The sequence below is a fragment of the Rhodnius prolixus genome, unplaced genomic scaffold (assembly GCF_049639745.1).
Source record: "Rhodnius prolixus isolate KJV_2025 unplaced genomic scaffold, Rpr scaffold_1, whole genome shotgun sequence".
Lineage (NCBI taxonomy): Eukaryota > Metazoa > Arthropoda > Insecta > Hemiptera > Reduviidae > Rhodnius > Rhodnius prolixus.
In genome coordinates, this window is record NW_027411581.1 from 5,710,384 (window position 1) to 5,738,160 (window position 27,777).

General features: G+C 32.9%; 2 protein-coding genes across 9 annotated transcripts; one reads left to right on the forward strand and one right to left on the reverse strand.

The window, feature by feature from the left end:
* Nucleotides 1-55: 55 nt before the first annotated feature.
* Nucleotides 56-18,364, reverse strand: LOC141451645 (ATP-dependent helicase brm-like). 2 transcript variants are annotated; one of them, XM_074123209.1, is made up of 25 exons: nucleotides 18,228-18,364; nucleotides 15,334-15,697; nucleotides 14,213-14,365; nucleotides 13,975-14,125; nucleotides 13,505-13,853; nucleotides 13,048-13,186; nucleotides 12,776-12,937; nucleotides 12,088-12,284; nucleotides 11,242-11,386; nucleotides 11,028-11,139; nucleotides 10,799-10,942; nucleotides 10,512-10,620; nucleotides 9,533-9,772; nucleotides 9,213-9,390; nucleotides 8,891-9,133; nucleotides 8,634-8,800; nucleotides 7,835-8,023; nucleotides 7,419-7,749; nucleotides 7,111-7,341; nucleotides 6,353-6,538; nucleotides 6,164-6,271; nucleotides 5,875-6,071; nucleotides 5,663-5,789; nucleotides 4,794-4,968; nucleotides 56-1,844 (listed from the first exon to the last, which is right to left on the reverse strand). In XM_074123209.1, exons 2-25 carry the CDS (start codon nucleotides 15,682-15,684, stop codon nucleotides 1,663-1,665), a joined length of 4,566 nt encoding a protein of 1,521 aa, XP_073979310.1. In that variant the 5' UTR covers nucleotides 15,685-15,697; nucleotides 18,228-18,364; the 3' UTR covers nucleotides 56-1,662. The 2 variants fall into 2 exon arrangements, with proteins under 2 accessions (XP_073979310.1, XP_073979248.1); XM_074123147.1 differs by having other exon boundaries at nucleotides 13,972-14,125.
* Nucleotides 17,715-27,639, forward strand: iav (transient receptor potential cation channel subfamily V iav). 7 transcript variants are annotated; one of them, XM_074123689.1, is made up of 18 exons: nucleotides 18,301-18,428; nucleotides 19,147-19,430; nucleotides 20,007-20,229; nucleotides 20,320-20,415; nucleotides 20,514-20,731; nucleotides 21,121-21,346; nucleotides 21,791-21,906; nucleotides 22,170-22,403; nucleotides 23,006-23,151; nucleotides 23,355-23,571; nucleotides 23,659-23,820; nucleotides 24,710-24,898; nucleotides 24,972-25,087; nucleotides 25,187-25,347; nucleotides 25,580-25,695; nucleotides 25,774-25,876; nucleotides 25,969-26,215; nucleotides 27,095-27,639. In XM_074123689.1, the coding sequence occupies exons 1-18, from the start codon at nucleotides 18,332-18,334 to the stop codon at nucleotides 27,264-27,266; spliced, it is 3,123 nt and encodes a 1,040-aa protein (XP_073979790.1). In that variant the 5' UTR covers nucleotides 18,301-18,331; the 3' UTR covers nucleotides 27,267-27,639. The 7 variants fall into 7 exon arrangements, with proteins under 7 accessions (XP_073979861.1, XP_073979790.1, XP_073979631.1 ...); XM_074123760.1 differs by lacking the exon at nucleotides 18,301-18,428 and adding an exon at nucleotides 17,715-17,993 and having other exon boundaries at nucleotides 23,355-23,820; XM_074123530.1 differs by having other exon boundaries at nucleotides 23,355-23,820.
* The last annotated feature ends 138 nt before the right edge of the window (nucleotides 27,640-27,777 follow it).

The following is a 27,777-nucleotide window of genomic DNA, read 5'->3' on the forward strand; positions in this document are numbered from 1 at the left end:
TTAACGTTGATGACTACTATGGCAAAGGGGCGCAAAATACACAACATATGTAATATTTTTTTTGGAAAGCATTAACTTACCTTTACTGCTTTGATTAGGGTATGTAGGGTTCATTCCAGTGAACAGATTGTCCGAATTAAGTGCCAACGATAAGGGATTTAAATTCAGAGGTTGGAACAAATAAACTTTTTAGTTAGTTTCGACATGAGATAGCAATATGCTGTTACCTCATCCAGAATGTATTAAATTCCTCTCTTCAATTCTCTTCCTTGAATGTGAAGAGGTATTAGCGGTTAGTTTTAGAATTCGGAAACATTAAATTAAATGAATTATAAAAAAATTAATTAGTACATTTTTCAATAGAGAAGGGCTCAATTGTTATTTACCTACATTGAACATTTTGCCTCACGAAAGTAAATCAAGAAAATTTACTCAAGCAAAAAGAAAAGAAAATATATATATGGGACGCATCTTAATAAAATTCAAAATGAAAGATTGTAAAGCGATTCAATAGAAACAAATTTAAAGGTAAATTCTGAATATAAACAATTAAAAAGACCATAGAGAGAATGGTTTATTTCTCTACTTATCCTATTGCTAAGCTATTGTATCATTTTTTAGCTGGAAGATCAACAAACCAACTGAACACTTTAGGAAGGAAAAACAGATAAAAAGAATTCTGTGATTGCTTAAAGGTATTCACCAACACAATTAACATTCATGGACTCATAGTTTCAATGATGGTAATTCACGAATGGCTAAAGGCCGAATTGATGAGAAAATACTATTGCTATCGTTGGGAAGTAAGAAGCAATATGCTGTTACCTTATCCAAAATATATTGCATTACTTTTTCAAATATTTTAGTAGATCTTCTTCACATTAAAGAATTAGTGTTTGAGATTAGTGAACTGAACAAAATGTCAATGACACAAAGATTTTATTATGTAATGTAGAGTTGAAAATCTACGATGAGATAAAAATGTAGCTGATATGTTACGAAAAACTATTATGTAAGCTGTAATAAGCGTAATGAAATGATTAAAATAAATATTTAAAATAAAGAAAGACTTCGAAATTTATTGAGAAGGCAATATAATTCTATATTTTGTTTTACCTTTCCTTTTCTGCAGTATGTATAGTTTTATTAGAGCATCCATCTAAAAATTGGAATTTTTTGGAACATTCTATTTGAAATTCTTTCCTTGCTGCCAGTACAATCAGAAATGAGTCAGAGGCTCTATCGGAACAAACCTCAAATAAATAAAAACTATTATAAATCGAATGAAGCTTACGTTCTTCCAATAATCACTATGAATATTTTTCTACCAGCTATCGAACAACGCGACAATCATTCACAAAATCATACATTTTTTTTTTAAATAAAACGAGATTATTAAATCACAAAGAATGATGTATCCTTTCAAACGCTAGGCGTCCCACCTATATTTCTATTGGAAATCCGGCAAAAATAAATAAAATAAAAATAAACCGAAACATTTTATGTTTCTGAAGTTATTAAATAATGTAAATAGTTACAATTATACCAACTAAAAGATTGTACAATGGCAATCAAGCCCAGAGATCATGAATTGTCGAAACAATAAAAGCTTTATCTTGATATATATACACATAAAAATATTAGCTATGGATACAATTAAAGCTACATATATGAAGCATCCAACGGTTCATCTTCTTCTTCATCTTCATCATCATCTTCGCTCAGATATTTCTTTCGTTTTCGTCTTCCACGAGTTGATTTCCCACTACTTTTAGATCTCGACTTCAAACTCAATTTCACCTTCACTGAAGAAGTGTCCGAAGCTCCATCATCCCCTTCACCAGCTAAAAAGAAAATTGATCACACATAAAATTTCTTTTCTCAAATTTTCAATGATACTAGCATATTATACAAGTTGTATACTCTTGCTTTAAATTTCGAATTTTAGTTCCCAAACCTGAATTTTAGCAACACATTAAATTTAATTCACTAAGAGCATATGTAGTTTCTAAAAGTTGACAATCAACTGAAATGATATTATCAGATAATGCTCACATAATAAAACTTCTCCAGAAGGAGTAGAAAGATAAGTTATAACGTTTAATAGGAGTAGTAGGTTTATTAAATTTTCAAGAAATTAGATTTAGTTAAAAAACAAAAAAAAAAATCACGAATAAGTCCTTTAGGTCTGCAAGTTTATGCAAAATTATAATTTTAACAACGTATTAAATTCTCTTAAACCCTGTACATAATCTCTTTAACAAAAACTTACAGATTAAAATGTTAAGTATAAGGGTTGATTAAACGCCAAAAGGTACACAAATCAGCTAGTACCCAACATTTCATTCATGCTTAGCTGATATAATTTAAGTAATTTTGCTGCATTAACTTTTTCTTCACACTTTTTTAGAAATTATTAGATGTCACAGACCCTTATGCTGGCCCTTTTCATCTACAAAATATTTGTTCAAGTAGCACTGTAGATTGACTGTAATATCTAGTTATTTATAATAATCAAACTATTAATTACAGGTGAAAAAGAAAAACGTTATAAAAAATATAAAAAAATTACGAGGCTAAAAAATTCAAAACCTTTTTTTAAAAAATGCTTATATCAACATACATCAATGATTTTGTTTATTTTATTTATTTTTTTAAATCGTCGGTTTAAGTTCATTCTGCGATTAAAGTAATTGTTATTTTACGTAGTAGTCAAACGTTTATAATAATAGGTAATAATTATCTGGCTTTATCGCAAATAATATAGTTTTCTTCAATTACACTCTCAATGTAGCTGTTCTTCTCACAATGTTGAATATATGTAATATAAAATAAATAAGATATGCATGTTTTTAGGGCAGCTAATTATTCCAGTATTTTACTATAAGTAAAATTAGGGAGACTAAATTAAATTACAATTTATTGAGAAATGAATAATTGTTGAATATCTACTTGTTATTAACTGTGAGTTATTTGTGCTCACGAATATTTCGGTAAGACGAATTCAAGACTGAAATATTCTGTTAAATCCGTGATTCAAATTTAAACAGTAGCTGACTCTAACTTTGTTTTTCTCTACTTTAACATGAATGTATATGTGACTACTAAGAATAAAGGGCATATTAAAGAGAAATTTGAAGAATAATTTGAAATGGAGTTAAAATAAAGTACCTATTTAAAAACGAAGATATAATATACATTTTATCATAATTATAACAAAATAATATTATGATCTGGCCAGCATAAGGGTCTGTGACATCTAATAATTTCTAAAAAAATGTGAAGAAAAAGTTAATGCAGCAAAATTACTTAAATTATATCAGCTAAGGATGAATGAAATGTTGGGTCCTAGCTGATTTGTGTACCTTTTGGCGTTTAATCAACCCTTATACTTAACATTTTAAACTGTAAGTTTTTGTTAAAGAGATTTTTGTACCTTTTGGATAGATTTTCATTTTTGTCTATTTTACAAAGTTACTTATCTGCTTCACAGATTTTTTTAAAATTTAGAATAAGCAATTCTATCATTATAACCGGATAAGGTGTTAAGTCGGAACCATAACTACCATTGGAGAGATCTTTTTAAAGAATGATTATAGTTGCCATCCTCAATAACAATTTTTTTGAGAAAGCGTTTTGAATAAAATAGGAAGGTATTTGTACGTAAAAAGCAAAATTAAACTGCGATTTCAGTACTTCCTCTTAAGAGGAGTAAGAAAAATAAACTGCGATTACAGTACTTCTCCCTAAAAGCAAAGATTTTGAATCGAACGACTATTCATTAATGTAAATAGGTTCACCCATTGATAATTTTAACGATTGCAGTACTTCCTCTTAGTAGGTGCAAGAGCTTGATGGCCCTTCACAGCCAAGTAGAGGAGCTTTAACAACTTATTCGAGCTGAATTTTATCAAAATCGGACTAAGCGTTATAGAAATATTGGTAATAATAGTTTTAGAAAGGGCCTTACTTGGGTGGGGCAAACTCCCCTCCTTATGAGGCACAGCGTTCAGACTTTTAAAGTGCAAATCTGTACAAAATTTCGATTCGAATGACACTTCATTCATGACAATCGGTTCTCGTGTCGATAATTTGAAACGATTGCTATACTTTCCCTTAACAAGTGTAAGAGCTGATCGCCGCTTTAATGTTACGTAGAGGAGCCCTAACTCTTATCATCCTACCAAATTATTTCAAAATCGGGCTAAGATTTACAGAATAATTAGTAATAATAATTTTGGAGGGGGCCTTACATAAAGGGGGCTAACTCCTCTCCTATTCGATGTACAGCGTCGAGAGCCCCAAAAGGCACATCTACATAAAATTCCGAATCGAATGACATTCATTCATGAAAATCGGTTCGTGCGTTTAGGCGCTACGCAGTTTACAAAAAAGGTAACAACAACAACAAGAAGAAGAAGAAGAAGAAGAAGAAGAATTTTTGAAAATGTAGTTTTTGTGCATTTTTCGCATCGTTTTTCTCAAAAACTAATTAATCTCTGTTATTACGAAAAAATTACAGCTATAAAGGAGGATTTGCCCTATATTATAAAGAAAATTTGGGAATTTTATCTTTTATAGAAAAAGAGAAAAAAATTGTCAAAGTTAGGTGTTTTTCAACGTTACGCTTTTTTTCGTACAGTTTTTGACGATCAACCCTTATACAACTGTCCTACCGGACAGTTTTAATCATGCTTTTGTACATCTTACTGAAATTGCAATACAAAAAAAAACTATAGACAAATCAATTCAACGCTTTGCAATCTGTCAATTTTGTCAATTGTTTAGCTCACCTTTAGATCCTTCATCGTCAGAATCGTTATCCTGTTCAATGCGTTGTCGAGCATTTGTGAACACACTTTGTAATACAATTGAATCTTCGTAAATTAATGACGCTTCTTCGTTATATATTTGTGCATTTTTACATAACTGCATAAAATCTTTTTGCAGCTCATCAAAATCAGCATACTGAAACATTTACAAAAATAAAAAATGTTATTTAATATTGCAAATTACTTATTACAAGTTGGTTCAGATAAAAAAAGGGCCCAAACGATGTGTTTCATGAAACAGAAAACAGTGCATATGAACTTTTAGTTTTAGTTTAACATAAATCGCCGTAAATATTTAAGTATTAACTTAGTGTAACTTTTACTTAATCGCAAGGGCACAAAGGTAGGCAATTATCAACGTACTCTTACTAAGACGATATTAGTAATATCGATAACTAGAAAGAATTATAGTAACTTTGAAAAACAAAAAAAAACGGTAAAAAAATTATGTGAACTAACGAATACACACAATAGAAGTTCAATCAGTACTTTCACAGAATGTTGACAACCTACATAATATACCACCATAATTCAAAAACTTGAAAGCTCAAATTTGATCCTGTAATAAGCTTTTCGACAAGATATTGAAATCGATTTTCCAGTATTTTAGATTTCTCGAAAATGGCATAATGATCTTCTTAAAACATTGTATCTTAAGAGGTAAATGAATCCTTTAACTTAAATGACCGGCCATTCAATACCTATCATCATTAAACTTGAAACAAACATTTTGTGATGAGCCATGAAATGATTCGTAGATGTCTACCTACTCGTATTTTGAACCCATCTTTACTTAACCACTAAAGCATTTACTGTAATTTGCTACATACCTTACATTCCTCAACTTTATTAAGTATTTTCTTTATATCTATAGGTTTCTTGATTAATTCATAATAGTCGGGATATTTATATCTGGATGGTAACTTCATAAACGGTTCACTCAGAACACGTGAATCACTGTTAAGCAAAGAACAAATGAAGAAGGTTACAAATTGGTAACCTTACAAATTGGTAAGTATTGATTAAAATAAAATTATTATACCTATCTGTGTATTTGACAACAATGTTCATTACTGTTTTCATTTGTCTGCGTAGAGCAGTTTCGGAAGCTGAATAACGTTTCCTCTTTGAAACCGGTTCATCATCATCGTCATCTCCTTTGCGTCTCCGTTTACCACGTTTTCTCACTTTGATTTCCTCTTCTTCCTCCTCTTCATATTCTTCAATGCCATCGTCCGTCTAAATAAATATAAAAAATCCTTATACAAGTTGCTTACATGTTTAGCTACAAATCTTTGGAGTGACTTTTGAAACTACACTATCACGGTTACCTTAAGCCATTCTTTTTCAGTAAGACTATCTGTATAATCAACTTCCTTCCTTTGCCGATTCCCACGTCCCATTTGTACTTCTGTTTCTTCATATGTCCAACGTTCCACCTTAATGGAACCAATAAAAAAAAAAAATTATTCTTATTCAATCTAATAAAAATATACATTGTTTTTACATCATTAAAATACCTCATCATCATCTTTGACAAGCCAGTCTGGAAGTTCCGCCACTTCCACCAGCCTCGACTTCCTATTTGGGCCCAATTTGGCTTCTTCTCGCCGTCTTTCCAAGTCCATTCTTTGGAAGGTCTCAAATTCGCTTTCACTTCTTGCTATCATCTGATTGACAGTTTCATCATCTGGGACTTCGTTTTCCTACAAAAAAAAAAAAAAAAATACGAAACTAGAGAGGAGCTTACTCGTTATTTTGGTGACGATAAGGGGACAGGAAAGGAAACGGCTTACCCACCGAAAAAGATACAAGATCTTAAAACACAAATCAATTAGTAGAGCGGATTTAACCATAAAAGTGCTCCATTGAAAGTTTTCCCGCTGTTTTATACGCAATAAATGCAGTTCAATAGTTCACATACAACGTTACCCAGAGATTTTACTGTTTAAAAACCATTTATTTGAACTCAAGCGATTTCAAATCAGAGGTTTTCAGTAAAAACTAAACGGTTCCAACACTTTCTTCTCAGTACGGGTAAAGAATGAAATAAGTAGAGTAAAGCATATACATAATAAAACTACTTCTGGCCAGAAGTGGCACTCCTGATTGGCTAGAATTGTCAAAAAAGCATACTGCCAAGTCCTATGGTGGCACCTAATCAAAATATAGATTTTGAACACCTTGTAATCAGAGCGAGTAATTACTCACCTCCATCCATTTTGTGAGGAGAGTTTTGGAATGATTTCTTTTTTTATCACATAGAAAATAAACTTACTTCATCATCTGCTCCGTCTTGATGAAGAATACTCTGCAAGAACTGTTGCCGTTCAGAGCCTGTGGATTTCTGATCAAACATACCCGCTTGAATAACTTTTTCGTCCATATTTAATTTGTATCTTGCAGCAGCCAATATACGTTCTTCTACAGAATTTACGGTCATCAGACGTAACACTCTGACTTCGTTCTGTTGTCCAATACGATGAGCTCTGTCTTGGGCTTGTAAATCCTGATTAAAAAGAAAGATGTAAATTTAACCAAACAATTCTTTTTTTTTTACCAACTGAAATAATAATAACTACTGACCTGATGTGGATTCCAATCAGAATCAAAAATAATGACCGTGTCGGCGGCCTGTAAATTCAGCCCCAGACCACCAGCTCTAGTGGACAACAAGAATATGAAAAATTCATTTTCTGGATTGTTGAACTTCTTCAAAAGATCACCTCTATCTTCAGATTTTGTACTCCCATCAAGACGAAGATAGAGAAAGCCTCTCCAACTTAAGTAATCTTCCATGATTGTCATCAATTGGGTCATCTGACAGAATAATAACACTCGGTGTCCAGTAGCTTTCAATTTTGGTAAGATACGGTCAAGTAGTTCAAATTTTCCAGAGACTCGATATAAATCAGGACTGAAGCAATAGTAGGAATCCAAAATCAATTAAAAAATGTCTTTCAAAAGGCATTTTATAAGAACAATAAGAAATGGAAACTAACCCAGATACAACTCCAGTCTGAGAACCAACATGATCGCAGTATTTCTCTTCAATGTGATGGAACATAAACGGATGGTTGCAGAGTTTCCTTAGCTGTACTATGGTGTTCATCAAAGCTTTAGCACCTCCTTTGCCCTGTTTACCCTTCTCTGAACCATCAGTCAGCAGTACACCTTTACTCTGCATATGTCTGAAAATGTAAATAAGCGTTTCAAAAACCAACTTCTGAGTGCAACTTTGATAGGGGTATCATTAAAAGATCAAATAAGGGACAAATGCTGCTGCTAAAAATGTTAGACATCAATTCACAGCTGTTTTATAGTGGTTTCAATTTTGTAAGATGTAACATCCTACAAACTTCAACACTTTATACCTAATTAACATTTTGCATTTCAAATGATAAAATTGCTCTCAATTGTAGAGCTAGGAATTTTTTATATAATTAAGTGGAATTTTAATAGACTCCGTACATTACTATAGTGAGATATTTAAGCTCAAAGTTTTGTATGATGCATCTTCTTATGATATTATCTTCTTAACTATAACTTCACCCTACAATAATATGTCACTTTAATAAATAATAGCTTGTCAGAGGTTGATTAAGCTGTAAAAACTTGCAAAATTTGTTTTTAACAAGAAAACTTAATTTAATTAAACAATTTAACTGAACACGATTGATTTAAAGGTACTAAACGGAAGCAATACTTAAGGGATGGATGACTAAACGATTTTATTAAATTTGCAGAGTATGTAAATTAGCCATGCTTAAACAAATAATCATTAGTGCGAATTCTTGTTACTTGTAAAGGACGCGTTGCAATCCTGACATGTCACATTTAACAATATATTCCACTTTGTCCGGTAGTTGACTTTCCACTTCCTTCTTCAACCTTCTCAACAGAAAGGGACGTAATACTTTATGCAGACGTCGGATGATCAAAATGGTTTCTTCTTCATTCAATTCCACCTACGGTAAATCGAAATAGGCATCATAACTCAACTCAAGTTGCACAACACCATGAGTTTTATGTTGTAACAGAGTAGAGATCATCCTAACCTTTTCTCCAGTCGTTGCAAAAGGAGCATTAAACCATTGTTCAAATGTGGAACATGATTTGAAAATAGACGGCAGAAGGAAGTTGAGTAAGGCCCAAAGTTCTGGTAATTTATTTTGTAACGGAGTACCAGTGAGAAGTAGTCGATGAGGTGCCAAGTAATGTGTGTTCAACACTTGAGTTAATTTACAATGATGATTCTTCATCCTATGTCCCTCATCGATGATCATGTACTTCCAGTGAATCTGAATTATCACAGAACAGTTTTTCGGTAAAAATTAGTTCCAACTAAAGTCTAACGGAATCAATATTACGATAGATTACCTTAGCAAGCACAGCTTTATCTTTTATAACGTATTCATAAGTAGTAAGAAGTACATTGAATTTCGTGGATCTCATTTGCGATTGTAGGGTTCTTCTCATTCCTGGAGATCCTTTGTAGGCCACAATAAAAACTGATGGAGCCCATTTCTCAAATTCCAGTACCCAGTTAGAAAGGGTCCTGAAAGAAATTTATTAAATATTGTTTTAAATGAAAGTTAAAGGACACCCATGCTGTTTATAAATATAGTCAAGAATGAATAGTTTGTTATACCAAATTCATCAAGATTTATTACGCTATAAACGAAAATAAAACTACTTACGACAAAGGTACAATAATCAGATAAGGTCCGTTAACTTTTTTCTTTTCCATTAAATACGTAATGAGGCCAATAGTTTGAATGGTTTTTCCGAGACCCATCTCATCGGCCAATATTCCATTCAGATTATTATTATACAACGAGACCAACCATTCTAGTCCTTTAATCTGATACTCCTTCAATTTACCATTGATCATGATGGACGCCTGTTCAGTGACTATTTCATGCACGGTGTGGGCAATGCTGAAATTATACAATAAATCATGAGCTTACGAAAATTCAATTTAATGTCTCGATAAAAAACGAAAAAAAGCACTCCAGATGTAAATATAAGAATTCAAAAGAAGTATTTGCTTCTGATCGGGATGAACTACTGAAAATAAGATGTCTGATAAGATTGAGCTGTAGGCATTCTTATCAAAACGGAGCTAGCTAGTTTAATAATTCAAGAATACAACAGGCTGACACTAGCCCAGCACGTAGAGGTAATTGCAAGGATTGCTGCGAAGATGCTATGGAGGATATTATACCTGGTTCTAAATGAAGGGACCGTATTGTACAAAATAAGAACCCGAAAAATGCAGCCACTCTAGATTAAAAAGGCAAGTTTTAAAAGTTTATAATGGGTAATTCAAAAGCAAACTCTTTTGAAAAATTAAAAACGGGAATTGATACATGTGTCTGCATTGCAAATGGCCTATACGTTTTTATCGTGAACAGCAAGAGAAATTACTATGATTCTACATATATAAAGAAATATTATAAGGCCATAAGTGGTGTAGCACAGAGGAATTTGGAACACTGACATCAGAGGACTAAAATATTTCAAGAAGTTGGGAGCAAGAAGTGATGCCGCAGATTATCTCACACCAATGAAGAACTAATGGACTAGCAGAACTCACTGATGATGCCTTACACTAGGACTGAATTAGCAAGAAAAAAAAAAATAATAAACTGTAATAACAATAAATAAATGATTTACCTGTAATATGTGTGTTCTTCAGTAGTATTTTTGTATTCATCATCTTCTATTTTCGCTTTCTTTATTACAGCTTTCGCTTCTTCTTCAGTACCTTTCTTATTTTCTTTACCTAATAATCATAAATTTATGAAACTAATGAATAAAAAACTTTAGCTTTTGATTATTAAATCATCCTTTATCATTTGGTGAAAAAGAATGGATTATTCATCTTCAAAAATAAATTTAAAGAATTCTAACAAATTAAAGAAGATAATTAATTGTCAGTCAAAGGATTTAAAGTATCACACCGTTCTTTTCCTCGTCTTCCTCTTCACTCTCATCATCTTCATCTTCTTCTTCACTGTCTTCAAGTGGCTCCCAGCCTGGATGTGCTTCAAGCCAGGCTCCAAGTTGACTGGCCAAAGGAGCTTCATCGCCTTGCAACTGGTGTCCTAAAAAAATTATTTTCAGTTGAAGATCATGACATCTTATTTACGAAAAGGCTACATAAAAAATGATAAAAGGAGGTTATATAACCTGTAGCAGTTTCAACAACTGTAACATGTAAATCAGACATTTGTGAACTTTCATCATTTTCAACTGCGGCACCTTCTGCAGCGGCTCCATCCACCTTCTTTTTCTTTTTTTTCTGATGGAAACAGAATAATTAGTTTTCGAAATCAAAAAACCTGAATCTCACTTAATATTAAAACATTATCCTTTAATTTAATAATAAATAATATGGATATACTTTTCTTTTTTGCTGTTCTTCTTGTTGTTTCCTTTGTTGTTCAACTTTATGTTGTTTAACCATTTCGGTCAAGTTAGCGATGTACTCATCAGTTTGAGAAAGTAGAAATGCTAAACGTTTGTCCTTCTTTTGATCAATTAGTTTTCTGTGTAAGAGAGAAAAAAGTAAATAATAAGAGTATTTGAAATTGGCTCAAAAAACTGTAAATTTTTTTACTTTCTCACGTTCGCAATATGAGAGGTCAAATTTTATAATTTTATCGGAAAAACATGTTTGGAGGTCTTTTTTTAAAAAATAAATAAATAAATAAATAAAAATAGTTTCTGACGCAACTTCTTTGCCAATGTATTAACATATGTGAACACTCCAAAACCGACGTATCCCAGGTACTTGGTGAGCGAAAGCTTTCGACTTGAGCTAGCAGACGTGAAACTTTTAAGAGAGCTTAATGTGCTCTTTCCCAAAAGATATGGTAAGGAATTTCAACCTCCCAGCCATATTTTCTACCTAGCGTTTTCGCAGACAGTACCATCTCTCAAATCAGTCAAAGGCGTTCGTACTGCCAAAGAGATACAAGTTAAAGCGACTCTTGTAAGGCTTTTCAAAAAAGATCTTGCAGTACCTCATCCCTGCTATATACTCGCAATACAGAATGAGTGCGCCATATTTTAATGATCCCCTCAGACAGTTTTACACGATTTGACGTAAGAATGTTTTGGGCCAAAGATGATCCGCAAGGTTCCTTTATTTAAGAATGACTTTTGATAAGAATTCTACAATCAAAGAAAATTAATCAATTTAAATTTTATAATAATTGTGTTAGAGAATTTTCTGAATTTTTATTACCTGTAGCCTTCTTCATCTTCGGCCATTAAGCGTCCTATACGTTCTTTTTCTCTCCTTTCTTGTTCTTTCTTTTGTTCTCTCTCCGCATTAGCATGATAGTTCATTACTGCTTTGTTTAATCTTGCAATCCTGGCCACATTGTTCCTATGATATTCCTTAAAATCTTTGCAATGCTGTAGTATAGTACTCAGATATTCCTATACAAAGTTCAAACATACAATATATTTCATGCAATAATAGTAATTGATCTTAGTAATTTTTAAACTTTGTTGCGTCAATTTTGCGTCGACAAAGTTTTTTTTAACAAACAATTTCAGAGAAAAAAAGGTCTTAGAACTAAAACCACAATGGGAAGCCTTGCATGCAATTCATTTCTGGCAAATATTTGATTAAGCTGTCGATATTAGGAAATTAGAAAAGAGCTAAATTCAATAAAAGAAGCTATCGCTAAATTGAAGAGAGAATATAAAGCGACTACCAACTAGAACAACTGTCAGAAAAGAGTTTCCCTCTCAAAAATTATGATTGTTTTCCAAGGGGAAAAAAGTCTGTTTAGCCCGAGTTGTATTGAGAAGACTGAATAAGTAAATTAGTCCTTATGGAAATAACGCTGGTTAAATATGTTGTTTACTTCTATTAAATGTTTTTATTGGTTTAATTAGATTAATACCTCCAAATAATGAATTACCTGATGTTTCTGCCGCTTCTTCCTTTCTGTTTCCAATTTCTGTTGTTTTTCCAATTTTTCCGTCGCTCTAGCTTCACGTAGTCCTTGCCTCTTTGTTCTTTTATAAGCTTTAACATTTACAGCTGTTTCCAGAGTGGTATCCCTCCTTGCACAAGCAATTACCTAAAGAAAATAGATTTCCTTCAATCATGTGGAATCATGCACCTGGTGAAGACTAAAAACTTCAATGGCTGAGTGTGGGTTGGGGTTTTCACAATTATTTATTTACGAACTTCAGCTCTCAATTGTCTCTGGAAGTTTAACACCCTCAACGCTCTCAACTCAATCTGCGCTTTAATCCGCAAATCTTCTGGCATTGTAGCCGGTAGATTTGATAGTTCTTCCATTCGGTGGACAATGCGTGCTGCAACCCTGAATAGAAAGTAATAATAAGTAAAATGGAAAATTAAAGGTACACTTCAAAGATACACACTTTGCTTCAGAAATTAATTGAGTGCATAAAAACACTTTTATTTTAGAGCTAGAGCTAGATAAATACTAGCGCAAACCCAGAGCTCTTTCTAAAAACTACTTTTTCGGACGCAGGGGACATCAAAACGTGTATATCCGGCAATAACTCGATATCCAAAATTTAACACTATTTCAATTATTCGTCTTACTAGGAACGAAAATATAATGTATTTTTTATACACTTCTCTTACATTTTTCTAAATTAAAACTTAAATATACCTGTTTTCTCGTTCATGGAGTATAAGAATAGGATCAAGACCTAAAGGTCGAGGCATGGTAGTAATTCTGTTCTGTTTATGAGCGGTTGGCGGAGGAGCTGGTGCCGATGGAGGCTGCTGCTGCACAGGAACTTGTTGAGGGTTCATGCCAGCTACTTGTGGAGGTGGTTGCCGTATTGGTGGCTGTTGAGGAGCTGCAGGTCTTATTCCACCTGCCGGTGCAGGTCCAGTTGGAGGTGCCATCTGGCCTGTCATTGGAGATTGAACGGGAGGCTGACCTCCGGGAGGTCCGGGTGTTCTCATTGGTTGTTGCATTACTCCATTTGAATTTGCTGCTTCGTTTGATTCTCCTTTTTTTTTTTTTTAGATAAGATTATAATAATGAGTTTTACTCACAAGCTAAGTTCTAGATCAACTATAAAATAAAAGGGCAAAAAAAAAAAAGGTAGTGATTTTGAAAGTACTTACTACCTTGCACTGCTAAAGCTAATTGTTGTGATAAGGGCTGATTTCTTGCCAACAATCTGTACGCCATTATTTGAACACGCAATTGCTGTAACTGTGTTGCACTGAAACTATGTTTAGCAGAACCGGGCGGTCCTTGTTCATTTCCAAATCCTCCCTAATACAACGAAATCCATAAATTGCATCATCAGGATTTTGTTTAATCTTAAATTAAGATTTCACAAATTTAAAAATAAAAAACTACCTGTGGTGGTGGTCGCAGATCCATGTTCACTTGACGGGCGCGTAGAGCTTGTAACTGCGAATATCTTGGATCTTCTTGGAGACCTTTTTCTTCCATTGAATCTATAGCTCGCTGCAGTGCTGTGAGATTTTCTTGCGGTCCGCCACCAGTTCCCTGGAAGATGTTAAATGTTGAAAAAGTTTAATGAAAAATCATCAATGAACTGGGTGGCTCTGGCAAATTAATTAATTTTTGGTACTCTTTATTATATTTCTAAGTTGATAAGGCATTTAGGCTAGAAAAAGTAATTACTTGTGACCAGCATAACATATATTTGTGCCTTTGCTGATGGCAAATTGCCCACCTTAACAGCACACCAGCAGAATTTGCAGTGGCCAGGTACCACAGCCGCAGTTTTGAATAGGTCCATGCTGGCTATGAGCACAGTACTGACCTTTGATATTTTTAAAGGGCACGAAAAGCTTGGAAAACCAGGTGTCCCGAAGGTGGTGGGTCCAGCCCTTAGTGTTAACACTTGACAGTACCAGAAGGGAAGGAAACTATTTATTACATTCTGCGATGCTAGAGGTCTCTGGCGTTTGGAGACCATTAGGGATAGTAAACTCAAGCGACTGGTGGAAAACCCTAAAACTGGTAAAAAGGAAAGGTTTCACTTATCAACCACTTTAGGCTGCAGTATCTGCGTGAAGAACTAAACTATACTGGAGACTTATTTAAATAAAACCGACATAACTTTAAAAAAAAATGAACAATATAGAAAAATCAATAAATTTGGTACTAAATTGTGGAAATTATTTATTTATTATTTTAATGGTACGATACCTAGAAATACTCAACTAAAAAAATAAAAAATTAGAGAACTTATTTAGAGTGCTAAAAATAATAACAATGAGATTGGTTATATTAGCGTTTAATTATTATTATTATCAGCAATTACAATCTCACAGTCTAAAGCCAAACAGTGGTTTGACCAATAGCACGTTTTTGATATTAAATCCTCATTAACATTAGATTACTTTTTTTTTGAAATCGTAAGTCGCACATATTTTTGCAAGATAAATGTATAAACATGCTTTTGCTATAGACAAATAATTACCAATCTACCTTACTATAACCCCCACCTGGATAACACCTTGTTGATGAGGAGAAATCGAATGTTGTTGTATAGTCTGGGTGCCTTGTTGCATTGCATGTTGTGGTAGACCTCCATTAGGACCGCTCATATGCTGAGGCATAGGTACACCCGGCTGAGGTGGTCCTTGATAGCCGGTCGGACTGTGCGGGTGATGTTGAGAAACTGGAGGCCCTACTGGTGAAGCAACTTGTTGGGGAGGAGGTGCCATACCTGGGGTTGGCATGGATGAAGGTGTCTGCTGTGGAGGTCCCATTGGCGATGGAACTTGTGGAGGAGGCATTGGGGATGATTGGGATTGTGGCGATGGACTCGCCATTCCACCGCTTTCTCCATCCATCAAATCTGATTATCTGAAAAAGACAATATATGAAACTATTGTATAAGAATGAGTGAGATCAATTTTGAATAAGTAAAAATTCCGAAATTCAAAAATAAGGTAAATCATGAAGAAAATTTGGTAATCTAAAAGTAATACACTAATAATGAATTAGAATAAATAAAAATTAATAGCAAAGGACCGTTCTTGAAAGTAGCAAGAACAAAAAAAAATTCTAAGATCAATTTATTATTAAGATTTGCTCAGTACATACTATAAAATAGCAATGAGATATTCTTAAAACCAGCATAAAACATAAAATTAATTGTTGAAATTATAAGTCATAGATTAAGAGCATAATAATCCTTTCTTTAAAATAAGGAATACAACATACACTTATATGAAAAAAGGAACTACATGGCCAACAGCCGTCTGCAGGAATTGGCATATAGAAAAAATACATCGTAAAATTTAATATTGATTTTGATTGACAAATAAATTGATTGACATCAATTTATATTGATGTCCTAAATGGACGGATACTTTGAAACGTTGGTATTCATTTGTACTTCGTATGAAGCAAAAACTACATAATTCGTAATTATAGTAATAACTATCAGGAGAAAATGGTAGTTTTAATAAAATCAATAGATAAAAAAAGAAAATGATAGGTAAATACTCAAAAATTTAAGTGAACGAAAAAATTTAAAGAATTAAATTACACAATAAAAAAAAGAATAAAAGTAATCAAGCTTTAAGTTTGCCGGTTATAATTAGAAATCTTAAAATCCAGGTGTTCATAGTAAAAACAATTACCATAAGGTATTCCAAAGTAACAATAACAATTAAATATAATGGCCAGATCTCTATAGAGCTATCCATGAACTGAAATTGTTCATTTAAAGTTTGACATACATTCTGTGAGAAAGTAAAAGATTTATCAAAAGAAATTCCGTACTCTTAAAGAGCACAGGATTCATAAACTTAAACCTTTAGTGTCTTGCTTCTCTAACCAGGGGTTACTAGACTAATAGCTCAACTCCTGGTAAAAAAAGCTAAGGTCTCTTCTCCAGAATAATTTTGAATTTGCAATATGGCTCTGCATTCCTAGAACTTGCATTTTATTCAATAATATCCGCAATTCTGTCTAAATCAGCGACCATAAAACTCAGATTTATGTTTTCAACTATTTATTTTTTGTCTTATGCTTGTCTGAAATTAGTGTAACATCTCAGACTTTTTCAGAGCACTTCCTTTCTCTGGAAAGAGTTCTCTCGTTACACTGACCATCGAGAGGCTTCTAGAAAAAGAAAAACATAGGGCAACAAAGTTCTTCTTGAGCCTCCAAATGGGACTAACTATTGAAGTAACAAAGAAAAAATAATTGAAGTATCTGAAAACAAGCCAATTTACTATAAAAAGTTAATTATTAAAATTATGTCTATTTAAATAGCTTTCTTGTAATAAATATGATATTTTTAATGTATGTTAATCTAATGTCTTTGAAGCCGGACAAATGCTGTAAAGGGCAACACTGCATCCAGCTCAGCTACATATATCACAAAGTTTACAGATTGAAGAGTGCATATTGTACAATAAGGTTAAAAAAAAAAAATCAAAATTCAAAAGTTTATAAAACCAAAAATTCTGATTTATTAGTACACTCGTAGCTCTAAATAATTCCAGCAACTCCTTTCTCAATTTTATTTTTTGTTTTAAGTACTTATAAAATTTACATTAAAACCCAATTCACGGACCGTTCTTTTAAATTATATTTTCTTGTTGACTTTTAAATTACAATTCCCTCTTTTAATAATTTTAAGGACAAGAATTTACCTAAAATTAGCAATAATTAAAACTTCAATGAAAAAAAACCTAGTATTCAATTATTTGTAACATCAAGTCTATGATCTCCCAAATTATTCTTTCTTTACTTTTATTTGTTCAATATTAACGATATAAGAAAACACACCAATCTCAAGAGGTAGGTTATATGGAATTATCAAAAAAAGTTAACCTTCTTATCACTTATTCTCATATCAATGTTTACTAAAATATTAGGGGAGTAAATGTATCATAGCATTACATGTTTTTTTGTATTTCAAAAATACGAATTAATGTATACGAATTTTTGATACTTATATTTAATGCCGCAATTAAATAAGAAAATAAATTATGTTCGCTTTTAAAAGGTGTTGTTTTAATAGACAAAGGCGGATTTTGATTGAAATTGAGCATTCTTTTGGAATATTTCATTTTCTGGCACAATAATCAAATACAAGATTCAAAAACCGGTCTTTAACAAATTGACAATTACGAACTCTTGATGGGTATGTGAAATATAATATGCGAAAGCATTAATAGTAAACTGCATTTTTTTTATAAATTTGTTCTCTTTGTTTTTAAAAGAAGAGTTATATATTTTGCTCAAATATTAATGTTACAAAAACAAATCATATCTAATGAAATACAATTTTAATTATGTTAACTGGTTAACTTATTAAGAAAATAAGGAAGCCTAACAATATCGAAACTAAGATTTAAAATAATATCAAGTTTAATACCTCAGGAATAATTGTGAGACTCCTCTTCAGAGATATATTGGTAATGTAAAATAAAGATATGCAATCAATACATACATATCTTCCACCCTGCTTAACTGTGGAGTATGGCGGCTATGACGTCACAACAGATCACTTGTCATGCCCATTGCAGCCGATATTTTCAAGTAGAAGTGGATCATCCTTTAAAAACAAAAAAGTCTGGTATGGACTATTTCTACCATTCTCAAGCAACTCCCTTATAAATTTTCTCTTTGGCCACTGCCTAACTCTCTACACAAAGCTCGAAAAAGCGATTCTTTACAGTCGTACAAACATCATTTTCTAAAAGAAAATTAGAAGAAAAAAAAAACATTGTATTCAGAGTCTCATACTTGTACTTCCGGTTCTTAATCTCAAAATAAAAAATCCGCGCGATCATATTACTTTGTTGAGACTCCAATCAGTATCGCAACTCATTTAATTTTCTCTAATACTATGCAGACTGGAAACATTGGAATCCACTGAAATAACTTTTTAGAAGCACGCCTCCTGAAATCTCTTAAAACAAATTTTTCATGAGAAATTATCTAAATAAAAAATCTGCTCGGTAGTGCTATCTCCTCTTTTGATAAGGAAAAGTAGTAGAAAAAATATCACATTTTAAGAAATCGATTGACTTTATCAAATTTAGAAAACGGAGCAAGTATTGATGGTGTCGCTCAGTACCTATCACCTTTTTTGTTAAAGCAACATACTGTTTGTAGGAAGTAGCCAGAAAAGTGAAGAATAGCTTGGTTTATTGCGTGATAGAAATTGATATAATAAAATTAATTAAATTAAAACTTAAATTCGATATAATTAATTTTAATCAAGCGATAAGTCATTTAACTGGTTTACTTTATACGCTTTAATGAACAGTGTTAAGAAATACTTTTTTTAGGTTATATTATGGGCAATACTTGGTGCAGCGGAGCATCGGTGAATGCTGGCACAGTCTTGGACAGAGTCATATCCCAGGCATCCAATAAAGATGAATGTCTTCTGTACAGACTGGCGAACTATAAGAAAGGAGGTGAACTGGTAGATGCATACAACACTGGCGGCCAAGCTGAAGTGGAAAAACTGATTAAAGAACAGTTTGGAGTACTGATGTACAATGATGGCAAAGGAACGATCATCAATCGAGCGGAATATCTTCGTTGGAAATTCAGAGATATGCAACAGGTTTGGAGACAAATCTAATATGAAAGGTTCAAACAAATTTCACTGTCATTTTGGCGGCGGAAATAACTACGATCCTTCATTCTAAAACTTTTCCTCTCAGTGACCTTTATTTCAGTTTCTGTGATGTATAAATGCCTGCTGCTTAAGTTTGAGCCAATCTGGGAGGGCAGCTTATCAGCGGTCATTGGGCATCCTACCCAGAGTGATCTCTGTCTCAAAGTCGTAGATCTAACGACAGGGACAGATGTACAAACACTACAAATTATGGGTCTTGGTTGTTTGCGCTGAAGAGATTGTTTTAACGTGGCGTGCTGCTCTGTGAACAATATAAATTTATTGAAAAAAAAATCCCCCATAGCTTGTGGTCGTCGGCAGAAACTCCTCTGGTAGCGTCTTGAACTAGTTACTGTAGTTCAGTGTCAGAGAGGCTTTAGAAAACGTATTGCATTTCACGTTCTTCTCATTGACATCTACCCACATTTTCCCACCATATGTACTTTCTTTTACTTTGTATAAGAGGAAAAGATCATAAATCCTCGACGTGAATTGTAAATTATACTTTCTTTTCCTTCATAGGTTCAAATTCCTATTGAAGCCTCCTTAAGTACTCAAGATCCTTTATCTAAATGGGAAGATCATCAGGCTTGTTGGCAAATGCAGTACAGAGGTTCCCTTGGAGAAACTCTACTCCATGTGCTTATCATCTGTGACACCAAAATACACACTCGTCTGGCACGCACTCTACTGAAATGTTTTCCAAATTTAGCCATTGATGTTGTAGAAGGAGAAGAATATTTGGGTTAGATAGTTTCAATTATATACACATAGAAATACTCGTGATTTAAGAAGATAACTCAAGACTAATGGTGTATTCCTATTTTTTCAATAGGAGCTAGTGCTTTACATTTGGCTATTGCGTATTTTAATAACGAACTGGTCCAGGATTTAGTGGAAGCCGGAGCTAATGTTGAACAACGAGCTATTGGTAAAGTTAAAATTAATTCACTATTATTAGAATTTAATAATATCTCTCAAAAACCTTTCAATACTTTTTAATCCGTCTTTTAATTTTTTCTATTTTAGGAAGTTTTTTTTTACCTCGAGATCAACAAGGATCCAGGCCAAAAAAGTATACAGATTATGAAGGTCTTGCGTATTTGGGTGAATTTCCGCTTGCTTGGGCAGCCTGTTGTGCTAATGAAAGTGTTTATAATCTATTACTAGAAAACAATGCAAATCCAGATCGTCAAGATAGTTTTGGAAATATGATTTTGCATATGGTGGTTGTATGCGACAAATTGGTAATATGTTAATGGTTTTTAAATGAAAAATTAATCAATCTCTTTCTCAATACCCATTTACGAATAAATTCTTGGTGCGCCATTGTCTAATGAGCTCATGGAGGCGCAGAATGCCGTCCTGTTGGATCGTCTGAAAGAGTCTGCAAAGCAGTTGATCAGTTTCTGCAATCCACAGAGTTAAATATTGCAGATAGTTTTAAATTTTTAAGGGTTTCTGACAAAAGCCATAATTAAAAATGTTGAGCCTAAATCAGAGTTAAACATATAATAATGATAATAATTTTCTGACGAACCTTCTTAGAGATAAACTATTATTGTTTTCGCAAAATTAGTTCACTGACTTTTTCATCTTGATAATATAACAAAAATGATCCATGTTTCTGTTTCAGGATATGTTTGGTTATGCATTGCGACATCCAAGAATGCCTGCAAGCAATGGCATATCGAATGAATGTGGCTTAACTCCATTAACATTAGCCTGTAAACTAGGTCGCGCTAAAGTATTCAGAGAAATGTTAGAGTTAAGTGCCAGAGAATTTTGGCGATATAGTAATATAACATGTTCTGCCTATCCACTGAATGCGCTTGACACAATTCTACCGGACGGACGAACAAGTATGAATTTGTACTTTTTGTTTATTTTATTTTCTCTTCTGTTTATAACAAGTTTCTTTCGCAATGGCTGTTAGACAGCACAACAAATCCTGGAAGACTATTTAACGAACTATTATCATGAAAACATTGGCATTTGTACCACTTATAAAGCTAACTTTTCTCTACATTTCGGAACAGAAATCACTGAAATCTAACCAACATAAAAAGAGATATAAAGGTTTGAAATTTGAATCTATTTAAAAACCTCCAAAATTTAATCTTCAATATCTCGTCAAATAATATCCCTAGAACTATATTAATCTTAAACTAATCGTTAGTCGAGCAATTTGTGCTATAAAACCAAAAATGTTACAACGTTATTGTTTCTCATTTCACTTTATATCAACATTTTTATTTTCTATTTTTAGAAATTTTCTTTTAAAATATGTTCTTTTACTATTCCAGATTGGAATTCAGCTTTATTTATAATACTAAACGGCACAAAAGAAGAGCATCTTGACATGTTAGATGGTGGGATAATCCAGAGATTATTAGAAGAGAAGTGGAAAACTTTTGCAAGGGTCAGTAAATATGTTCAACTAAATTTGTTATATAAATAAATTAAAATAAAGTATACTTAAGATTAAGAAATGGTTTGAAAATTGGACTCCCTCATATTAGATGACCTTGCGATTATACTATAATTCAATAAAGAATCAGTGACCAATAAAACCTTGGGAATCGTGAGATAGAGATGCGAGGGTTCGCCTGTTTTATTTATTTCTTAATTCCATCACCGTTTGCCAAATCAAAACAATTTATCTTTAACATATTTATTTTTCAGAGACAATTTTTGAAGAGGCTTGTCATTTTGATGTTACATTTGATATTTTTGAGTGGAGCAGTTTATCTTCGGCCTACTGACAGAAATAAACCATTACTTGGTGGAGATGACTGGCAGGATTATATACGCCAAGGATTCGAAATCTGTACTGTAATTGGTGTTCTATCATATGTCATTGTACAACAAGGAGGTGAAATAAAAAATCAAGGATTAATTTCATTTCTTACTCAATTGGTAAACAAAAGAATCAGCGATAACATGTTTATATTTAATTCAAGAGTTTAAGGCAAATTACTTTTTTTCTTTTTTTAATGGAGGAGAAGGCATAAGTTCTCAACGTATTGCAGAGCAAGACGTTAAGTGATTAATTCTGTTGAAAATACAATACTAACATGCTGAAATTAGTATAGGAATCGGTGCAGACTTTGTTTTTTTCTTGTATTTGGAAAGTATAAACGCAGTCCATACTTTGCAAGGCAACTTAGTTAAATTGCACTTAATTAGATATTTGTGAACGTAGTAAAGAGGTAACTTTCGAAAGTGAGGACTCTGAGTTCGGATACTCTTTGGATACTGTCAACTTATGGTGAAGTTTTTGTATTGTTTCGCTATTTGTAGGTCAGAACTTTTGAATTTAGTTGACATAACAACATACCACAAAGTTCAACCCTATCAAACATCACTAACATCAGTTGGAGCCGACCCGATATATCAAAATTATGGGCCAGCTTTTAAAAAAAGAGTACATTTGCAAAAAATATCGAAAGTCCATAATAACAGACCTAATTTACGCTCAATAAAGTATTAATTGAAATATTCTATTTTTTTTTTTTAAGGACCCTGCCAAAGCTATTTTTTTGGTATCAAATCTCTTAATTTTGGCATGTATTCCATTTCGATTGGCTGATGATAAAAGAACAGAAGAGGCAATCCTAGTCTTTGCAGTACCAGGTTCTTGGTTTTTATTAATGTTCTTTGCTGGGTAAGTCTTACTTTAATTTGTTTCATTGTTAAATTATTGAAATACGTAATTACTCTTACAAATGTAAACAGAATTTACAAACTGTAAGCTTGTAAACTTGGAGAATTGTGAGAGAAAGTCATTGTAAGAGGTGTAAGTATATACACCAGATTTTTTAAATAATTTTGTTCTCAAATAATCTTCTATCTTTTTCTTTTTTACAGAGCTGTACGTTTAACCGGACCTTTCGTTACTATGGTCTACAGCATGATCATGGGTGATATGTTCACTTTTGGAATTATTTATTCCATTTTTCTATTTGGATTTTCTCAATCCTTTTATTTTCTTTATAAAGGATTTCCAGGGGTGAAAAATACACTATACAGTTCATATCCAAGTACATGGATGGCATTATTTCAAATTACTTTGGGCGATTATAATGTAGATTTGTTTGTTGAAAATTGTTTTCTACTAAAGATAACCATAAAAACAAAAATCTGCATTTCAGCCACTTTTTTTTTATTTCAGTACGCAGAATTGTCTCACACGACTTATCCTACTTTAAGTAAAACAGTGTTTACAATTTTTATGATTCTTGTACCAATCCTCTTATTAAACATGTTGATTGCCATGATGGGAAACACTTATGCGCACGTCATAGAACAAAGTGAAAAGGAATGGATGAAACAGGTAATAAATCTGGAAATCTTAAAAAATATGGCGAGGAAAACATCGTCATACTTACTTTCTCATATTCCAATTCTCGTTCGAAAAGTTGTAGATCTGCTTATAAAAAAGTGCTTCAGTTTTAAAGAATAGAATTTATTCCATACAGTAATACCTACTTTGTGGGACTTTCATCGTTAAGAACTGTAGTATCCCTTTAGAGTAAGCAAAAGAGGCATAAAATTTAAATATCCAGAGACTGTGACCTTTTCGGAAGATAAAACTTACTTCGCCTATTATGTTTTACTGACTTAAACATATTGCTTTGATGTTTCGCATCTACCGTTTCATCCACATTAACAAGTCAGCTGACGAAATGTATTATTTTTTTTTTAATGGCCCAAACATTGCCGATAAAACATATTTTCTTCGTTTTAACTGATTATGGTATTCAATTATCATTTGATCAATAACTTTCATCCGTGATTGTTATCGAGGTAGCGAGTTTTCACATTGAACATTTTCTTAAAATTTGTATGGGCTCAGGAAACCTCAGATCGTGTAGTTCAGGTGAAAAGTCATTCAGAATACAGTCTCTAAGAAGGATGAGTAATGTCATGCCTCATGCACTTACTTTTATTATTATCAATGCAATTAAAACTTTTAAAGATTTTCAATGGTTCAGTTGCTGGTAATTTGCAAGAATAATCAATTGTAAATGAAAACAGCCTGATTTTAATTATCTTACTTGCTAATTTGTGAAGTTCTATCTGCCAGACACCATCACTTTAAAACTAGTCAACTTGTCACTATGCTATAACTTGTACTATAACGCAAGCAAGATCTTAGGTTCTCTGATACTCCTCATAATAAGATTATATATACGAATTTGTACTTTCATTGACCAAATTAGTGGGCCAAAATTGTTGTCTCTTTGGAACGTGCCATAAATCAAGAGGATGCTAAACATTATTTACAAGAATACAGTATAAAACTTGGTCCTGGAGATGATCCGTCTACTGAACAACGAGGTGTTATGGTTATCAAGAGCAAAAGTAAGACCAGGGCAAAACAGAGAAAAGGTGCCGTGGCCAATTGGAAGGTATGGATTTTCGAGAATTATTTCCGCTTGTAGTGGTTTTGTGATGGTTTTAATTCTCAAATAATATTTTTAGAGAGTTGGTAAGGTAACAATTAATGAACTACGAAAGAGGAACGTGACTGGTGAACAACTAAGAAGAATCATGTGGGATCGTGCTTCAATATCAACTCCTGTCAAATTGCCAGTGAAGTTAGTATTTTACATAAATAGAAACAGTTCAAGAAACTTTCAACAGTTAAATTTAACATTTTTATGAAATTTCAAATACTTATATACTTACAATCTTAGTCCGGTCATTGAACAAGCACTGGATGGAGCAATAAGTGATCAACAGCAGAATGCCCCAGCAAATGGAGGAGTATTTGGGGGTGCACTGACGGCTGCATTGGATGTCATGGCGTTCACTCACGATCTAGATCTTACTGCAGCCGCTATTTCGCCATCTCCACGTAAGATATTTTATAAAATATATATATTTATACGTGTTTGTTTACTTATAAGTATGTAAACTTGTTACAGCCATTATAATTGTTATCCAAAATTCCTTAGGAAACTTTTAGCAAGTAGGGCCGACTCATCAAACAAAATAAATAAATGAAAACATGGAAAAAAGGAAAGGTAGTATAAGACCATTGACGATATAAGGGGCTTTATTCACCCATAATCTTTTTTATTTTTCAGAATCAAAAGAAATTTATGTAAGTGACCCCTTCAGGGATTTGGTGTTAAGCGCAGAAATTGATGCTGGTAAAGATGAACTGTCTTCCCTGGCAGAAGCAGCTGTTCTATCTGTTACCGTACGAATATTAATTGCCATTAAGAGAGTTTAATTTATATTCCATTAAAATAATTATTGTATATTGATGCGCCCACAGACAAAGAGCAATGAAATTGAAAGCAGTGAAAAAATAATTGACAAACAGCTTAGCATTGAACAATCCGCCGTACTTGGAATGAGCGATAGTGACATATGTGCGGGTAAATGAATTTCCGTGTTATTAAACACGTTTAATGTGGAAAAATTTACATTAATTTTTATGATATAGTCGACAGTATTTATATCCTTTCAGAGGAACCACCTTTGGGACAAGGATCTCGAGCAAGAAAAGTAAAATCAGCCCAGCAGAGGCAAAGAGCTGAAAATGGCAGCACTATTGATACTAAAATTAATTTACTAAGCTGGATGTACAAGAGTGGAAATTCAAGTGCATCTTCTGCTGATAATGACCCACCACCTCCTTATACTCCGTTGCCAACTGCTCCTCCAATCATTAAGAGGAAGTCAATGAAACGACCGAAAACTGCTAAACCAAACAGGTATATGAAAGTTTAGAATTGTGGCAGTGAAAGTATGTTTTTTAATTGCGTACCCAATCCTTCTTTAGGCAAAGGATAACTTTTCCCTAATGAATAGATTCCATACCTGAAGTTGGATTTTAAAAGGTGTGCAAAATATCCATCTACATTTTATCATCTCTTCCATACACTTAATAAATTTGCAGTTTATATGATTAAAGTGGGCATCCCAATCTGTTCTTCAAATTTCTCAGTTTTCATGTTGACAAAGCATTGTCCTGTTGTAGAATAATTTTATTAATTAGTAAAACATAATTCACTCGTGATTTTTTTTTCAGCCAGTTTGTCTAAAAGACACATTTTCACGAATTTGGTACCCACAATGCACAAAACTTTCTCATAATTTTTTTTTTTTGTAAAATGTACCATATTCTTTCTAAGAAAATAAGTTTGCGATCCTAGTACGCTATTATTTGCCACCGTTCATCATCTGTTAAAATTTTGAGCTGTCTTTCAATAAAAACTATTGAAAATAAAAACAAAACTTTGTAACCTTAACCAGCTTTGGATGAATTTCCATTGGCGATTAACCGTGCAAAACGAATTTTATGACGGCACGATATTCAAGTTTAACTGTTTCAACAACAAAAAAGTCTACTTTAAATAGCTCTATAAAGAAAGCTATCCTCAATAATTAAGTTGAATAGTGTCATAAGTTATAGGGTTCTGCCGAAACCTACATAATCTCGTGGGGTAGAACTTTTTCATCTTTCCCCAGTTGGTGTTTAAATAAAATTAAAATATTAATGCACGTTTTAAGGTAATACTTTCTACAATGTTTTTCTGTACTTCAAATAATCATACCTAAACTCTACTTTTTCCTTATCGTTTTTTCTATAGAGTCGCCCCAGAACCTGAAGTACCACCAAGACCAGGAAGTTCAGCTGTACCGGCCAGTGAAATTAAAAGACAAAACTCACCACCAGACCCATTAGAACCTTGGAGTACAAGAGAAATTACCAATATGAACGCAATATTAGCTTGGCAACCGTCTGATCAAGATAGTATGTAAAGAAAACAAGAATAGTGTGAAAAACAAAGTGACTTTCATCTAAATTATTACTTATCTAGACGTGTTCTTTTCCATAGTCTAGTACTTTAGGTATAGCCTCCTTTTCTATAATCTTTTATCAGCACTCCTCCATTCATTGCCTCCATGTTGCGCTTCGCTACCATCTTTTTCCGCAGTTTTTTTTTTCGGCATCTTTGCTCTTATCCTTTTTTACATCGCTGTTTAGGGCTAACTTCTTAGCAGATTTAATTTCTTCTTTTCTCTTCATCACTCCTAAGCTGATCTGGCTTTCCTTTCTCAAAGCAAGTTTTTGTCGCCAATACTCATATGTTGAAAAAACAATTATTGTAATAAATAAAAATGATTAAAAATATATTTTTCTTATTTATTTCATTTTACATTAAATTACCTTCTCTAAGCAAAATACGATCCTTGAAGAGAAAAGCATAATTCAAATTGAAGAGCTGTAGTTATTTGGGGAAAAAGTTTTTTAACACTGATGAAAACATAG

What these genes read in the sequence shown, in the direction of transcription:
- LOC141451645 (XM_074123147.1), bottom strand. Translation starts at nt 15,684, where the DNA reads ATGGATGGAGAAAGCGGTGGAATGGCGAGTCCATCGCCACAATCCCAA. An exon ending in AGCTTTAGCAGTGCAAGGTA is followed by an intron (nt 13,854 to 13,971) that starts GTAAGTACTTTC and finishes AAAAAAAAAAAG; the next exon opens with GAGAATCAAACGAAGCAGCA. An exon ending in AGAAGCGGCAGAAACATCAG is followed by an intron (nt 12,285 to 12,775) that starts GTAATTCATTAT and finishes AACTTTGTATAG; the next exon opens with GAATATCTGAGTACTATACT.
- iav (XM_074123530.1), top strand. Translation starts at nt 18,332, where the DNA reads ATGGCGGCTATGACGTCACAACAGATCACTTGTCATGCCCATTGCAGC. An exon ending in TCTACCGGACGGACGAACAA is followed by an intron (nt 21,347 to 21,790) that starts GTATGAATTTGT and finishes TTACTATTCCAG; the next exon opens with ATTGGAATTCAGCTTTATTT. An exon ending in CCTGTCAAATTGCCAGTGAA is followed by an intron (nt 25,088 to 25,186) that starts GTTAGTATTTTA and finishes TTACAATCTTAG; the next exon opens with TCCGGTCATTGAACAAGCAC.